The following is a 17,293-nucleotide window of genomic DNA, read 5'->3' as shown; positions in this document are numbered from 1 at the left end:
GTATGCTGATAAATTTATACATCATCATTCGATATAGCATCATAACACGCAATAGATATCTAGAACAGACCTCTCTTGGACAGGCAGCCATATTGAGAAATCGCGGATAGTTACGCAAGCGCTAGATGGCGCCACTTATGACACGCCATTTCCTACCAATTTCATCATCATAACTTTACTGTCCACTACCGGTCATAGGCCTCAAGCATGTTAGCTCTTCGCTAGGTTTAATCATCACGATGATAAGTGAGTCTAGATAAAATATGATGAATGATGACAAGACGTAAAAATTGCCTCAACAGGACTTTTAGGAAATACACCATATTGATAAAAACATGTGTTGTACTGACTCAACTCTTATGTTTTAACTATATCTATCTGTTTTGTTTCAGCATTCCGAAGAGAGTGGAGCAGAGAGTGACGAGGAGAAGGCTGACAACGAGGACTCCCCTCAGTGGAAACTGCTGGAGACCATCCGGAACCATCCTGGCCCTGACGGTCAGTATACTTAGTACTATGTATAACGACTGTATGATTTGTGTACATAGGTTTTAAAATTCATGATTGACGACTGACGTCCAGAATGGCTTGCACGGGGCGCAATGGGGACTACCGTTTTTTTGCTCACCAGTTGGCGCCACTGTTGACTGAGGTCAAGAGGTACCATAGCTGTCAAACTTATCAAAGGCGACTTTATCAAATTGGCGCGAAATAAAGTTTTAAAATCTTGAATCTTATAAGCTTATTCATTATAAAATAACTATCATCATATCGAGTTACTATGCCGCAATGTTGTGCAGATCCGTTATGTTCGGAAAGAAAAGGAGGACATTATGTTACCAAGTGATAAAACTGTTCTAAAACAGTGGCTTGTGAAATAATTATTATCCCATAATCTCGTGTTTGTGAAAATCATTATAACCAATTTCAGTCAATTTCAGAAAGAACATAATGTAAATGAGGATTAGGCATTTAATAAATACAATAAAAATAAAAGAATCACACACTTATTTAACTTTTATTTATCCTTTCCGTTTAAACAAACTGCTATAAAAAAAAATAACACATTAGTAATCCACACAATGAATGCTGGTTGAGTTGTTAGTTGAAACTAAATAATGGTAGTATAGTATACTATTCTATTATTTGTGGGGGTGTCAGTACCTGGCTCACTCGAATGGAGCCCTTGTGCATATCGCCTTAAGGTCTAAACTCCACTCCTAAGCTTGGACCATTTCCTACCACGCTGGTCCACTGCAGGTTGGTGGGTTCGATAATCTAGATGTGCAGGTTTTCTCACGATGTTTTCAACCGTAAGAGCGATGGTATACACTGTACATAAATTCCAAAGTACTCATTGGTGACAATATCTAGATCTGGAGTTTCATTTTTAGTGTTCAAGTGAAGTGCTCTTGGGACAGATCTGTCACTAGGCAGACAAGGGGGGTTGGGACAGATCTGGCACACGGCATTCTAGAGGTTAAGACGTAACAAAAGTTTTGCATCGTGCCCACTCAAATCGCGCAACCTCAAGAGCGAGCGGGATGGAGTACTTTTGTTACGTCTTAATTGCGCGCCGTGCTAGCCTTTCCACACCAAAGCAATATGACAAGAATAACTTAGATAAGCATATACAAAAAAAAAATGTTCACGGAGGAGTTGAGCGCAAAAGTGGTGTATCTCTTAAAACCAACTATACTATATCACGCATGAAATCACACAGCCTCATTTATGTACTACATATTTATTTATTCAACCTTGTCTCTCCCGTAGGCTCACCAATGTCAACAGCCTTCCTCAAGCTGCCCTCCCGTCGTTTCTACCCGGACTACTACAAAGAGATAAAGAACCCAGTCTCACTGAACCAGATCCGGAACAAGATCCGCCGCGGCGCCTACGGAACCCTGTCCGAAGTGGCCGGGGACATGAACATCATGTTCGAGAATGCTAAGCAGTATAATATTAATACTTCCAAGCTGTATAAGAATGCTGTTAAGTTGCAGAGGTAAGCCAAAAAAATATTTTATGAGGGAAAGTCGCTAATGCAAACAAGACACTCATTTGAAATCCACCGAAGATTCATCTTCTTAGCGTATTGGTTATAAATAAAAACAATAGCTGTACTAGCATTGGTCACGGTGATCAAAGGATAAGCCAGTCTGACTAGTTCTCCATCTCTGACTGCCCCAAGTGGCTCTCTGGCATGGTCATACTTAAAAGGTAATGTCACTCAAGGATTCTCCTTTCGTGCACTTTCCGCTTGGTATGTAGGTAATAAGATACGTAGGTATTACCTAGATCTTATGCATATACCTATGTAACCAAATAAATAACCATCATTCCCTTCCAGACTGATGCAACAACGCGTGCAAGAGTTGTTAGAGCTGGCGCAGAGCTCGTCCAGCGACGACGAGAGCCTGTCGTCCGTGAAGAGCCAGGCGCAGGCCAACACTCCCCGCCCCAGGGGTATGTATACTAGCGTTATAGAGGATATCCTGCGGTGAATATCATTGCAGACTGATTCAGCAGGAGTTGTTAGAGCTGGCGCAGAGCCTGTCGTCCGTGAAGAGCCAGGCGCAGGCCAACACTCCGAGGCCTAGGGGTAGACGTAGTATACTAGCGTTTTAATGGGGGGGATTTCTGGGGTAAGCGTATATCGTTTGTTATGTCGAAGGCAACTAAATGAAACTTGCGCCGAGTGCGCTGTTTGATTTGCTTTTAGTAACAAAATTCATGGTGCTTAGTCAGTAACCAACTTGACACTTTCTATAGTTTCTCATTATACGTATAACATTTTAATGGTGGTCGTGTTTTGTATGTAAGAGCATACGTATAACTTATAACCATAGAAATACCTCTCCTGTGACAGCCAATGCATATCATTATCACACGACAGTAGTTCAGTAACCTATCGATCATTTCTCAAACAAAAACATTCACTTTATGACACAGGACGCCCGCGCAACAACCCTCTGCCGCCCAACGCTTCATCCCCGGTGCATTCCCCTCTGATGAAACACAACTTGCCACTCAAGAAGAAGCTCCACGCCATAGCCAAGTATCTACTAGAGTACACCTGCTCGGACGGGAGACAACCGATGTTGCTGTTTATGGAGAAACCCTCGAAGAAATTGTACCCGCACTATTATAATGTGATCGAGAAGCCCATTGATATGATCACGATTGAGAGCAATATTAAGGTCGGTTTGTTTGCTATCGTTTGTTTACAACAGAGTATAAGTATTTTTTTACCAGTGCTTCTGCAGAAGTCAAGAATTTCATGTATTTAGTTCTGCTAGAATAAAAGTTCTGTTCCTTCACCGGAACCAAGAAATCAGTTATGTTTATTCTATAGCAAAAGTATACTGTAGTCTACAGTAGTGTATATATGGACCTTTGGAAAAAATACTCATGGAAATCCTCCTAACGACCTCAACAATTATAGCCTACTTCTTCCTCTCACTAATCTCCCAATATTCCAAGTACCCAATACTCTGTCCTCATCCTTCCTCTAATCCTCCACTACCTCCGCAGAACGACCGCTACAGCTCAATCGACGAGATGGTGTCAGACTTCCGTCTGATGTTCGCCAACTGCCGTCAGTTCAACGAGGAGGGGTCCATGGTGTATGAAGACGCGAACCTGTTGGAGAGAGCGCTGACAGAGCGACTGCGGGGCGAGGGGAAGACGCCGGCGACCAGCAAGAATAGCGCTGTCAAGGTATACAAGGTTGTATATTGTGTCTACTAACTTTCTTCGCTTGGCTTGTGGGAGTCGTGGCTAATTTTACTGTTGTTTTTCGATAAAAAGAGCTTTTAACATTATAAGATAAACCGTGCGAATTTTTCTTGCAATGTTTAAATGTAACATAATGCTAATGTTTGTGCTGAAAGATTGACCGCTATTTTCGCAAGTTAAATTCCTTTCGTTTGTATTGCATGAATAACATAACTCGAGCTTCTTTTTAACTTCTATGTAGATAATGCTACTAACTTTAACCAAACATGATTTTCCCCTTTTCTTTAATTAAACAAATAAACACTTTTGTGTTATGTGTCTTCATAAGAAGGTCATGGATTTGTGATATTGCAGGCAACGAAACGCTCAATGGGCCCGCATGAGCAGAAGTTAAGATCGCTGTACGATGCCATCCGAGACTTCAGGGATCCTAAAGGTGAGTAAAAATATTGCAAAAAGGGTATACTAAGGGTGAGGCCAGACGAGCGTAATTTTGTGAGTTGTGAGTCGCGAATTCTGATGCGTCATTCTTACAGACATTTCCAAATCCGCGAAAATATATACCTACTAATAATAATAAAATAGATAATACCCATCAACTGCTTGTAGCATAGTAGATGATAGTGGCGCCCTCTATAACCAATTAAACACATTCTCACTCACTTCAACCTAACTAAAAACCTTTTCTTACCATTGCAGCGAACCGCCAGCTAGCCCTAATCTTCATGAAACTACCAAGCAAGACGGAATACCCGGACTATTACGAACTTATCAAGAACCCAATAGACATGGAGAAGATAGCGCACAAACTGAAGAACCAGGTGTACAAGAGTGTGAACGAGTTGGCTTCAGATTTTGTGCTGATGTTTGATAACGCGTGCAAGTATAACGAGCCCGATAGTCAGATATACAAGGACGCGCTTACACTGCAGAGAGTTTGTTTGCAGACGAAGCAGACTTTGAGGTTAGTTGAACTTCTTAGTAATCGAGTATGCATATTTTTTCTTGTAGTATTTTGTACGTGTCTAAATACAAAGGTGACTTATTGACCCAAACAACTACGGCGATCGAATCGAACGAAACAGATAAAATCATGGATCTAAAGAGTCGCGCGGAAAAAGCACACGATAAAAAGCGCACGCTCTCTAACCGACGTTTTTTTTATATTATTTTTCGTCGGACGCGTGCGCGCATATAATTTGTTCAGGTAGATATTACGACAGGAGATTTCCCCCCTTATTCATACAAAAGTTATAGAGCGTTTTAGCTATTGAACTGTTACTATGTAATATGTCACTCTCTGACCGAAAACAATTTGCTCTTGAGGGACAAAACAGTTCAATTATAACTTTCGTATGAATTATAGAACTATGAAAGATTCCGTTTATGATGTCACTTTTTCCCAACTCTGTGTTATGTATGTTATAAACACATGCCCACCTCTTCCAGGGACGATGACGACACGGTCCCCGACGTGCCGGCGGCCGTGCAGGAGCTGCTCGTGAGCCTGTTCACCACCGTGTACAACCACCAGGACGACGAGGGCAGGTGGGTTACCGTGACATTGGATATAACTACAGGGTGTTGGAAAGAGAGTATACTAAGCCGGGAGTGACTCATGGGGTCATACTGATCAACTTTTGTTCTACGAGTTATGCAAATTTATGTATGTGCTTTGAAATTATCATCATTAGCAGCGTAACATAGACCTCTCCCAAATCGTGCCCCTACTCTTTTTTTTGGCCCTCCTCATACAGGTACTCTTCAGTGTAACCCATATGTTGACCTAATCGTCGTGTACACTCTAAAACTTGTCTATCCTAATAATTTAATAAATTATCAGTTATCCAGTAAAAATGGTCCGAAACTGACGCACAAAAAGAAGATAAAAACCCTGATCTTAATAATAAAGGATACATAGTTAGGGACTATAAATAATGAATATATAATAAATTTTCTTCCACAGATGTTTCTCGGACAGCATGGCGGAACTCCCAGAGCACGATGAGTCTATGGGCGGAGAGAGAGTGCGCGCGATATCTCTGGACCTGGTGAAGAGGAGACTGGACAAGGGCTTGTACAAGCGACTCGACCACTTCCAGACGGACATGTTTGCTGTTTTTGAGAGGTATTTGTTTATCTTTATTGTGGGATGTGTGTAGCAAACATAGAGTAACATAGACTCACGGGTTGAACAGTTCAATAGCACGATGAGTCTATAGGCGGAGAGAGAGTGCCCGCGATATCTCTGGACCTGGTGAAAAGACGACTGGACAAGGGCTTGTACAAGCGACTCGACCACTTCCAGACCGACATGTTTGCTGTTTTTGAAAGGTAGTTTTTTCTTCTTTTTATCTTTCTGGTATGGACCACAAAAAGAGAAAGCAGGTTTGATGGGAACCACCGTTATTTATGCATCGTTTGTCCATGGGTCTACGCAGATTTAAATTTTCAATTCATTCAACTTTGAGTTTATAACAAATAATCCATATTTTGTAAACTTAATTTGTAATACAACTGTCTACTTCCAGAGCACGCCGCCTATCCCGCACCGACAGCCAAATCTTCGAAGACGCAGTTGAACTCCAATCCTACTACATAGAACAACGGGACAAGCTATGCGCAGGCACTTTACAGTCCCCAGCTCTTAGCTTTACTAAGGAATTGATGACTACGAGTATAGAGCTGGTGAAGCAATGCAAGCTGCTGCAGGAGAATACTGATGAGGATGAGACCAGGTGGGTTTCATTCAGTCTTATTTTATAATTTTGTAGATGTTAAGATTCAAAATAGAGTGTAGGACGCTGGTAACTATGGCGCGTGTTTTGAAACTATACAAGGCCAGAACGCACCCATAGTGTACTAGCACTGTATAGTTTCAAGTGGAAAAAAATAATATTCTACTTGAAAATATACACGATTTGTGCGTACTAATCGCGTATACTTTCAAGTTGGTATTTACTAAATCGTTCTTGAAAATATACATTGCTATTACGCACATAGCTTGATTGGCGTACTTGTCGCATATAATTTATACCTACATGCTGATTCTGATTTACTTAACTATTTCAGTAAATGTAAATGACTAAAATTTACTTGTTCTGCCTGTCATACCTATAGAATGTTAATAAATAAAGATGAACCAGCTCTAATTTGATTGATAAATTTATGATAAATGTATAGCAATCATACTTGCAAGTAAGAATCTTATTATTTATATGAATTAAGAGTAATACCTTTACCTACTACACTCAATAATTGTACCTACTCAAATTAGTTAAGGGATCTAATGGCATTTATCTTTCATCCAGTCGAAGGTTGGCTGGAAGAAATTGCTTTTTGGCTATAGGCCCGCCTTTGTTTACGTTTTGTGTTTTTTGATTTGTAACTGTTCTTTTCTATGTTTGCTTGTTTATGTGTACAATAAAGTGTATAAATAAATAAATACACTCACAAGCAATGAAAAAGTTCCAGTGTCGATAGCTCCTGAACGGAAAAAACTAGCTTAATGACGCTGTCGGCAATAATAACGTACATTTAACAGCCCATCATAATATTATAACAACCTAAAAACGCAAATTTTGATCAAATTCTAAATTAAATGTTTTAAAAAATTGGGGTCATTTGGTGTTGATTTTTTGCTAGTTGGACTTATTTATTGCTTGTAGTTATTGATTGTTCATTGCTTGAGTGTAGTAGGTATTACCCTTTAAACCTATTACAGACATATTTTTCATCAAGTTTTGAATTCACCGTAATTGTCTTTTATGAATTGTTCTACACCCTCTTCTGAGATCATTTTTACTATTAACAACAGTTCTACAGATTAATTTAAATCAATTTAACTGTACGATGTTAACAAAAAACACGTTACGAAAACAATGCCAAGTGCGGAATGATGATGCAATGTTTAGAAAGCAATAGACTTATTACTATTTCGCATGAAAGAAAGAGAGAGCAACAATTCAAGAGGGCTACCTGGTAACTAATCAAGTATAGTTTCAAGTGCTCGCATTGCCGCTTGGCACTTGAAATTATACACGATTAGTACGCAGTGGTAACTGCTGCAGTATATTTTCAAGTCATAATTTTGGCCCAACTTACTTGAAAATATACGCGATTAGTGCGTAATGGCCTTGTATACTTTCAAGTCAATCATGGCACCGTTTTAATTTGAAACTATACGTGAGCAGTCCCACCCTTTGCGTTCTGGCCTTGTATAGTTTCAAAACACGCAACTATGGCAGATTGCTGTCTGTATAAAAACGTAATATTATCAGAGTTGTTTCGGCTAAAATCTGTATAGACTAATGCTGTCGAGTTCATGTTTTTCGTGTATACGCATGCGGGCATTATCGCTGCTAGAATTTGCAAAATTGTACCGTCTGATAAACAGATGCTTATGCCTGGAGAGTAAAGTTATAACTTCCTAGAAAACCAATAAATGACATGGGGTTCATACTATATTTTACAGTATAGGTGTCCAAAGGGTTTGAATAGTTCCACAATCACTCTTTCGAGTAGGCCAGTAAAAACAATTTTTTCTATGCATAGCCTACAATATTATTTCCCCCCAGGTCCAGCACAGACGAGTCGATGCCGGCGGGCGGCACGGCGCTGCAGCACGCGCAGTACCTGAAGGGAGACTTCGTGTACCTGCAGCCGGACAAGGGCAAGAAGGAGTCGCCTATAGTGCAGGTGTGTAGTGCCGCGCTCTTCACTCTCTACAGGGTGTTGCCTCCGTGGGTCCAGCACAGACGAGTCAAGGGAAGAAAGAGTCGCCTTATAGCTTAGGTGTATGGTACCTTCACTGTCTAGTCTAGACAATCTCGACATATTTACAGTTAACAAAACAGATAAATATCCACTTCCACTTTGTTAGAGGAAGCCAGTACTTAATGTTTATTTTGTTTCAGGTGGAACGCGTATGGACTAACAACGAAGGTGTACCGATGATGTACGCCAACGTCTATTTCAGGTAAGAAAAATGTTAAAGCACAAATATTTTAATCTGTACCACGGTTTCTATCCGGAGACTCTCTACTAAGACAAGAAAAAAAATACTCTATATTAACTTATCATAAACATATAAGTACATAATATAGTATAACCAACACAACAATTCCAATTTTTTTATATTCTATTAACAAAAGTTATTTATCCTCTCAGTTTACTATACCCCTACTAAACACCCTGTATAACCCTTAAACCTTATCCCTCGAATTTTTCAAAGTCTTTAGAAGAAGGTTATTCACCTTCTCAGATTACTATACTATATTTGAACACCCTGTATACCCCTACACCCTCACCCGCAGACCACACGAGACGTTCCACGTGCGCACGCGCAAGTTCCTCCCGCAAGAGGTGTTCAAAACGGAGACGCACCGCACCGCGCCGCTAGACACAGTCGCCGGGCAGTGCTATGTCATGAATGTCAAGGACTACTTCAAGTTTAAACCTGAAGGTAAGTTAAATAAGGTTCACTTTTGATTGATGCTGTGGGGGAGTCTGATACCGTGAAGGCCTACTTCAAATTCAAACCTGAAGATATAGTAGATAAGGTTTATTGTTGTTGGAAGGTAGGTAGGTAAACGGAGACGCACCGCACCGCGCCTCTTGATACGGTCGCCGGGCAGTCACATATGTCATGAATGTGAAGGACTACTTCAAGTTTAAACCTGAAGGTATAGTAGATAAGAAGTTTGCGGCTTTGGAAAACAAAATCATCTTTTGTTTTTAAAAACCGCACGCCGTCGTGGTTGGTTATTATCGCCGGCCAGTGCTATGTGATGAATATGAAGGACTACTTCAAGTTTAAACCTGTAGGTGTAGTAGATAAGGTTCAGATAAACGGAGACGCACCACCACCACAATCGACATAAGAAACAGGCTAGCGCATCGTATTGGTGACATGGTCAGAACTAGGGTGCGTACGATGGCATCAGTCCTGGTAAACGGCTTTAGAGAACATGTCGGATGCCAACGCCTGATAATTGACGAAGCCCTGATGAACCATTTCGGGGCAATCGTAATGGCCGCCCACCTGTCTCGTGCCTGTGATATTGCTCTGATCGGAGACATCAATCAGCTACCATATATCGACAGAGAGAACCTATTCGAGCTTAGGTACAATCACCCAACACTGGTAGCAAACATCACCCAGGAGCTGTTGTGCTCATACAGAAACCCCATGGATGTTGCATACGCCCTAAAGGAAGTATACTCAGGCATATACGCAGCCACAGCGCGCATCCAATCCCTGCAGCTAAAAAGGTTAACAGACGCAGTAATTCCCAAATCCCAAACCAACACTCTGTTCCTGGTGCATACACAGGAAGAAAAAGAGACCTTGACCAGCCAAGGGTATGGTGAAGGAATGGGCTCACGCGTCCTAACCATACACGAAGCACAGGGATTGACGTACGAATCCGTTATTATCATAAGAACAAAAGATAAAATAAAGCTGCATGATAGCGTACCTCACGCAGTAGTGGCGCTGTCGAGGCTCACCACCGCCTGCACCGCTACTATGCGGATGACACCGAGGACGCTATCGGAAACCTCGCTAAAACGGCAATAACAGCGCCAAAGAAACGCATCCTCGAGTACAATCTAAAAATGGCAGTTAAGAATCGAGACGAAGAGGTAATTGCACTTTCTGGGGAAATGTTAAGAAGGCAAAACGGGGCGGAATAAAACATAAAATATAATTTTTGTTAAGAGCGCAAAATATAGGCCAAATTGGGAAAATAATTTGTATAACTAACCTATTGATTATTATATCATTATTATAACAACCAACAATTAAAATAAGTTATCTTTAAGAACAGAGTCACACACTAACATCAGGCAAAACATGACCTATAACGACTGAGGGGCCGAGCCATTGCCAGGTGTCTACTAAGTTCTCCGAAGACAGCTGGCATTGGCCCTGTTCTTGTTAAGTTTGTTGCCATTACTAATGTAAGTGTGACTCTGAAAACCATTAATTAAAAAAAAAGGAAAAAAAAAAATAAAAAAAAAGTTTTCTTGTATAATGAGATACACGGCTGGGGGTTTTTAGTCGGTTAACGCCCGACACTACCTGGGTCCTCTTCCCAGGTGTCCATGTGGATTTTCCCCCAGCAGTGAAAAAAAAAAGAGAAAAATGAAAAAGAAAAAAAGAACAATATATATATAAAAGATAGAATATATATAAACGAAACTTCCTTACCGAGTAGAAAGTAGATACAAGAATTAAAAACTATCTCATAAAAATTACCACTCTTCAAAAGGCACGGACATAAAGTCTGTGGAGTGATAATCACTTATTAAAAAAAAAAAAAAAAAAACGGAGACGCACCGCACCGCGCCGCTTGATACTGTGGCGGGGCAGTGCTATGTCATGAATGTGAAGGATTCCTTCAAGTTTAAACCTGAAGGTACTTACAAAATTAGACTATAATACCGCCATTAGTATCTTTAATCGGACGGGATGGCATGCACGACCACGCGTGAAAATCTATCTGAATTTTTTCCCAATCTCCGCTGAGGAAGTACCTAAAGAAGGACCCAAATTTACCTTCTATTTAACTTGTTTAAACAAGAGTATGAAGATAGAAAATTTGCGAAAATTCTCATCCTTAATACATTCAGTGTCAGTTATATCTAACACTAAATTACCTTAAATGTTGCACCTTTCTACTAGTTTTTCTGTACCTCCTGTAGGTTGGCTGGTAGAAAATGCTTTTAGCATTAAGTCCACCTTTTGTACACTTATATTTCATATTTGTGCAATAAAGTATCAAATAAATAAATAAATTATAAATCAACCAATATCCAAATCAATCAAATTCCATTGCAATAACAACCCCCATTCCTTCCAGGCTACGCCGACAAAGACGTGTACGTGTGCGAGAGTCGCTACAGCACTCGCTACAAGACGTTCAAGAAGATCAAGCTGTGGGAGGGCGCCGAGAAGGAGGCCACGCTAGTGCCGCGCGATGTGAGTACAGACGGGTCACTCTAGCTTGACAAGAAGATCAAGCTGTGGGAGGGCGCCGAGAAGGAGGCCACGCTAGTGCCGCGCGATGTGAGTACAGACGGGTCACTCTAGCTTGACAAGAAGATCAAGCTGTGGGAGGGCGCCGAGAAGGAGGCCACGCTAGTGCCGCGCGATGTGAGTACAGACGGGTCACTCTGTGTGCGTATTGCGACGTATAAAAACGAAATGTATAATTTCACATTAATAACGTTCACAACATATAATGAACGTTACGTATAACAACAAAATCTATATTTTCATAAGGTATAAGATTCAATTGGTATATCGTACATTTCATATAATATCAAAATAACTAACACTCACGAGGACTAATATCGATTCGTATAACATACATTACGTATATCAATTAAAATATATACTATAATTTTGTATAAAGTTCTTCTCATATCGCATAATCTGTGTTTAATTACCCAACGCCGTCAAACCCCCTAGCACCAAAACCTAAAGATAGGTGCGACGACGAGCATAGCGAGGAGGAGCGTGTTAGGTGCACATGTTCGTCGAAACCAAAGCGGAGCGCAGCGAAGCGGAGCGGAGCGTCTCCCAACATAGCTTCAATAATAATAATGCTGTGAAAACCCCTAGTACCAAAACCTAAAGATAGGTGCGACGACGAGCAAAGCGAGGAGGAGCGTGTTAGATGCACATGTTCGTTAAAAGCAAAGCGGAGCGCAGCGAAGCGGAGCGGAGCGTCTCCCAACATAGCTCCAATAATAATATATTTTTTTGTTCATTATACATAATGTTATTATATACGGTGAACAATATATGTTATAAACGTTATATATTTTAATCGATATATCAATTGAAATTATACTTTTTGAACGTTATTCTTTACAAAATTATGTATTTAGTAATTATGCCTTTCGTTTGTTATGCACAGTGATCGTTATACTTAATAAATTTATATCATATGGGCGTATACCTTGTGAATGTTATACCATGCGTTTTTATACCTCGTATTACTTACCCGGTCACTCTAGCTTGACAAGAAGATCAAGCTGTGGGAGGGCGCCGAGAAGGAGGCCACGCTAGTGCCGCGCGATGTGAGTAGCAACCAGAAGGGCTAGCACGGGGCGCAATTAAGACGTGACAAAAGTTTTGCATCACGCGACGGAGAACTTTTGTTACTAGTGCTAGTACTTCAGGTCGTGCTATCGGTACGATGAGATGGCGTCGTGGTTAGCGAAGCTTAGTTTTTCGCAAACTAGAGTAAACGCCGCGAATTGATTCACCCGAGAGCAATGCGACACGGGTGTGCGTGGCGCTAGCGCTGCGTCGCGTGTTCGTTGATGCTCCGTCATTCTGCATTTAAATCTGAACGGCATGCCACAAAGATGAATGAATTAACCTATAGAGAAGGTCACAAATATAATGCGTGACAGATGAAACCTTAAGTGTTTGTACCCTAAAACTATCAACATCCCCTCATTTCCCAGTCAACAATTATACATCTCTTAATTTCAGTACCTATAAATTACTACATTAAATTATCACATTCCAGGTGCCTCTGGAGCCTCTCCGCAGCGTGTCAGTGTTCCGCGAGCGCGTGGAGAAGCACCGCGACGAGCTCGCCGAGCTGGAGGTGCTCGAGCATGTGCAGGAGAAGGAGAGACCGGTAATGATGATAGATATACAGGGTGTTGCTGTAGAGAGACTATATTATTAAGTACTATAGCAATACTCAATATACACGGTATCGCTAAAATATTGTTTCCGCATCAATCCAACCCCAAACTAGCTCTGAAACGCGTCGTCAAATATATCTTTATAAAAATGTGCAAATGATTTCAGAAACGTTCGTTTTATTTTGTAAGAGTCCAATTAGACAAGTGTGATTATCTGAACCTTTAAACGGATAACATTGCGCCAAGTTACGCAATCTGGCTTAGTTATGAAAATATCACCAATACAATTCTTGTGTTTATGTGCACTATATTATTTACTCTTTGGGTGCACTGAATATGAACGTTTTTCTTTCTATTTAATTACTCATCATTTAACCTCTATTCCCAGGACATCCAACAATACAACCCAATGGGCACAGACGACGAGAACACGTACTACGAACAGTACAACACGGTCTGCTCCGGCGTAGTCAAGACCGGCGACTACGTGGTGGTAGTCACGGATGGCGGCAAGCAACTCATCGCGCAAGTCGACACTATATGGGAGACCGGCGAGTGAGTAGCACCCTGTATATAGAGCAATATATGTAGTCAGTACAACAGAGTGTGCTCTAGCGTAGTCAAGACCGGCGACTACGTGGGGGTAGTCCCGGAGCGCGGCAAGCAACTCATCGCGCAAGTCGACACCATATGGGAGACTGGCGAGTGAGTAGCATCCTGTATATAGAACAGCTAGAGTAGTTGTTCACCCGCGCTTCGCTTCGACCACAGAATAATAACTAGTACCAGGTACAGAAGCCCATCTTCGCAATGGCCTGCAAAGAAATATGACTCCATCCCATAAGCAATAAGATCTAATTTAGATCGCGTTCCGGCCGCACACGTTTTTATTTACTTACCTACCAATTAATTTTTGAGGGAATATGCGCCTTATTTCACTGGACTACGGTGCATAATAAGTTATACGTGGTTATACGCATTGAAAAAGAAGCCACCTTAGGGTTGCCTCAGCACCACAGACTACAACGTTTACTAAGCAACGGACTGACTTTGTAAAAAGAATGTCATGTTTTAAAACAAAATTAATTTGAATTTAGAATACAAAGCTATTCCAAACTTTTTTTCTATTGGAAATAACCAGTAAAAACAATAACAATTTCATAGTTAAGATATTTTGAAGTACATAAAATGTGTATGAATACCTAAATAAATAAATAAATAAAATCATTTTATTTCAGGCACAGGTCCCATAGTTATACATAATACATCAGAATTTACATTTAACATTCATTGTTACTTAATTTACAATTATAAAGTAAGCAATTAAATTAAATTTTATTAAATTAATTGTTATAAACAGAAATTATGAGATTTATTTAATGTCATAGAATTGAATCGAATTAGTTTGTCAGAGAGTGTGGTACAAATTGAACAGTTTGATTAGGCATTTTACATATTTTATCATTAGTCTTAAGGCCACAGAACGGTGTGGTTTTTTGGTAAACAGTTACAAAAATAGTTTTAATAATTTCATTATTACAGTTAACAATTCTATTGTGAAATGAAGTTGTAAGATTACGCATCAAGGCAAAGAAGTCTTTGACCCCATTCGTGGCAAACATGGCAGAGGCACTACACCGCCAGGGGAGTTTCAGCATACATCGAAATGCGTTATTATACTGAACACGCAGCGTGTTCATGGCACGCTGCGTGTAGTTCCACCATAGCTGGCCAGTGTAGAACGCCTGGCAGTAAGCCTGAAAAAGGGTTATGCGAACCTGAATCGAGCATTGAGAAAATGTTCTCGCTAACATATTACTTTTCATTGCTAATAAACGCCTTTGACGTTCAAGATCATCATTATCTTTTAAGTTGTTAGTGAGGAGGTGTCCTAAATATTTAAATTTTTGTACAACCTTCAATGGAATTCCATACATATTGAGACAAGGACTACAAGTAGACTCGTTTTTAGATTGAAAAACAACGATTTCCGTTTTATTTACATTATACACAAGACTATGGTCAGTCGCATAGCGCTCACAGACCTCCAAGAGCCTGCCCAGTCCTGATACAGAGGGACTCAGCAGCACCATATCATCCGCATAGCTTAAATTATTTATGCATTTGCCCCCTATATGGCACCCAATCCTCATGCTGCTGAGTTCCTCAATCAAACCATTTACATAGAGGTTGAAAAGACTCGTGGAGGTCAGACCCCCCTGTCTCACTCCACAAGATAGCTTATATTCTTCTGAAATGGCACTTCCCCATCTAACATGGTTTCTCTGATTTCCATACCAATACTGTAATAGATTTGTTATCTTACATGGAACATTAGTACTTCTTAATTTACACCATAACTTATGATAACTTATCGTATCAAAGGCTTTGCTCAAATCTAGAAAACAAGCATAAATTGGCGTTTTACGAGCAGTATAGTATTTAACAGTATTTTTAAGTGCAAAAATTGCCAGGTCAGTTGACAATTTGCTACGAAAACCAAACTGAGCTTCGTTTATAGGCATATTTTCTTCACTCAAGTGATGACTAATTAATCTTTCACAAATTTTTGAAAAAATTGTAGCCAATGATATTGGACGATAATTTGATAGACTTGAGAGGTCACCAGTTCTATTTTTTACAATCGGCACTACAGTTGTTTTCATAAAATTCATAGGTAAGTAACTATGATCAATGCACGCATTCAAGAGGACGGCGAGTTTCTCACAAATTAATGAACCTCCATATAGAACATGCTCAATGCTGAGCCCGTCATGGCCCGGAGACTTGCCACGCTTCATAGAAACAACACATTTACGCACTTGGTCAGCCGTGACGTGTAGCATCTGTGTGTCACGTGATTCGGGCTCAGATGGCTCGTCCCGTGCTACCCGCCCGCCCAGCGGAGCGGGCGGCGACCACGGGCCGGCCGGCGGCGGTGTAGCCGTGCCCTGAGACGGGCATGCCGCGCCACGACGGGCACAGTCACTCTTACAGTTCTTACATTCCAAATTATCAACCTTAAATTGACCAATAAACATACTAGCAATTTCAGATTCATCATGACTGCCATTCACTGACACAGGGAGGCTTGTTTTATACTTTAACTTATTTGTTTGTTTCCAGAATTTACCAAAGTCCTTGTTGTGCCTACTAAAAGCAATTATGTCCATTTTTATCTTATCCTCATTCCTTTGGCACCATTTTAATTTGTTTTTGAATTCTTTCCGTGTATTATTCATGTTATTATAAAAAGGGCCAGAGCTCGGACATCCATAAAAAATCCATGCATTGTGGGCTATTTTAGCCAACGAATTACTATTTTTCACATGGTAGTTCCATCCTATAACTTGTTGTTTCTTTTTAACATCAGCCCCCCTGTGTGAGTCAATAGCAGCATTACTCAGACACTTCACCAGGCTATCATAGTAGGTATTAATCAGATTACAATGTTCTAAATTATTACAGGTTTTACCTGTACATAAAAAATTTGGATCAGAGATAAATTGTAAGGAATTTATAACTAACTCATTGTACTTGTCTATCTGGGAGGGAACCCTATTTCCCCATAGTATTTTATTTTATTATCCTAAAACATTTAATTTTGTGAAAACATGTTTTTTTTCGTTATAATTTATATTATGGATATAATTTATATTATGATACAGAACGTGTTAGTTTCGTTAACAGGGTGTCCACTTTCTGGAAAGTCAGGGATAGTCAGGGAAAAGTCAGGGAAGCTCAAGGTGGTCATGGAAAGTCAGGGAAATTGATGGACCACCTGGAAAGTCAGGGAAAAATGACTAGTAAAGCATATATTTTTGCAAAATTGTAGTTCTTTCCTTTACTAATTATTATTTTTGTTCTTCTATTTTAAACGTAA

At 40.3% G+C, this 17,293-nt stretch overlaps 1 protein-coding gene across 5 annotated transcripts in view; it reads left to right on the top strand.

Annotated features, from left to right (window-relative positions):
- Positions 1–17,293, top strand: part of LOC105389760 (protein polybromo-1) — a 31,523-nt gene that overhangs the window by 4,181 nt on the left and 10,049 nt on the right. For all 5 annotated transcript variants that reach the window (XM_048630522.1, XM_048630524.1, XM_048630521.1 and 2 more), the window contains exons 8-23: positions 393–498; positions 1,774–2,005; positions 2,351–2,466; positions 2,953–3,200; positions 3,535–3,729; positions 4,093–4,174; positions 4,438–4,702; positions 5,188–5,286; positions 5,705–5,866; positions 6,270–6,476; positions 8,316–8,436; positions 8,655–8,716; positions 9,054–9,202; positions 11,604–11,722; positions 13,287–13,400; positions 13,799–13,965. In XM_048630522.1, coding sequence (XP_048486479.1) covers positions 393–498; positions 1,774–2,005; positions 2,351–2,466; positions 2,953–3,200; positions 3,535–3,729; positions 4,093–4,174; positions 4,438–4,702; positions 5,188–5,286; positions 5,705–5,866; positions 6,270–6,476; positions 8,316–8,436; positions 8,655–8,716; positions 9,054–9,202; positions 11,604–11,722; positions 13,287–13,400; positions 13,799–13,965 — 2,444 coding nt within the window. The remainder of the gene's footprint in view (positions 1–392; positions 499–1,773; positions 2,006–2,350; positions 2,467–2,952; positions 3,201–3,534; positions 3,730–4,092; positions 4,175–4,437; positions 4,703–5,187; positions 5,287–5,704; positions 5,867–6,269; positions 6,477–8,315; positions 8,437–8,654; positions 8,717–9,053; positions 9,203–11,603; positions 11,723–13,286; positions 13,401–13,798; positions 13,966–17,293) is intronic.

The sequence above is a fragment of the Plutella xylostella genome, chromosome 26 (assembly GCF_932276165.1).
Source record: "Plutella xylostella chromosome 26, ilPluXylo3.1, whole genome shotgun sequence".
Taxonomy (NCBI): Eukaryota; Metazoa; Arthropoda; class Insecta; order Lepidoptera; family Plutellidae; genus Plutella; species Plutella xylostella.
The sequence above is the reverse complement of the archived record's forward strand: the minus strand, read 5'-3'. Positions and strand labels throughout refer to the sequence as shown.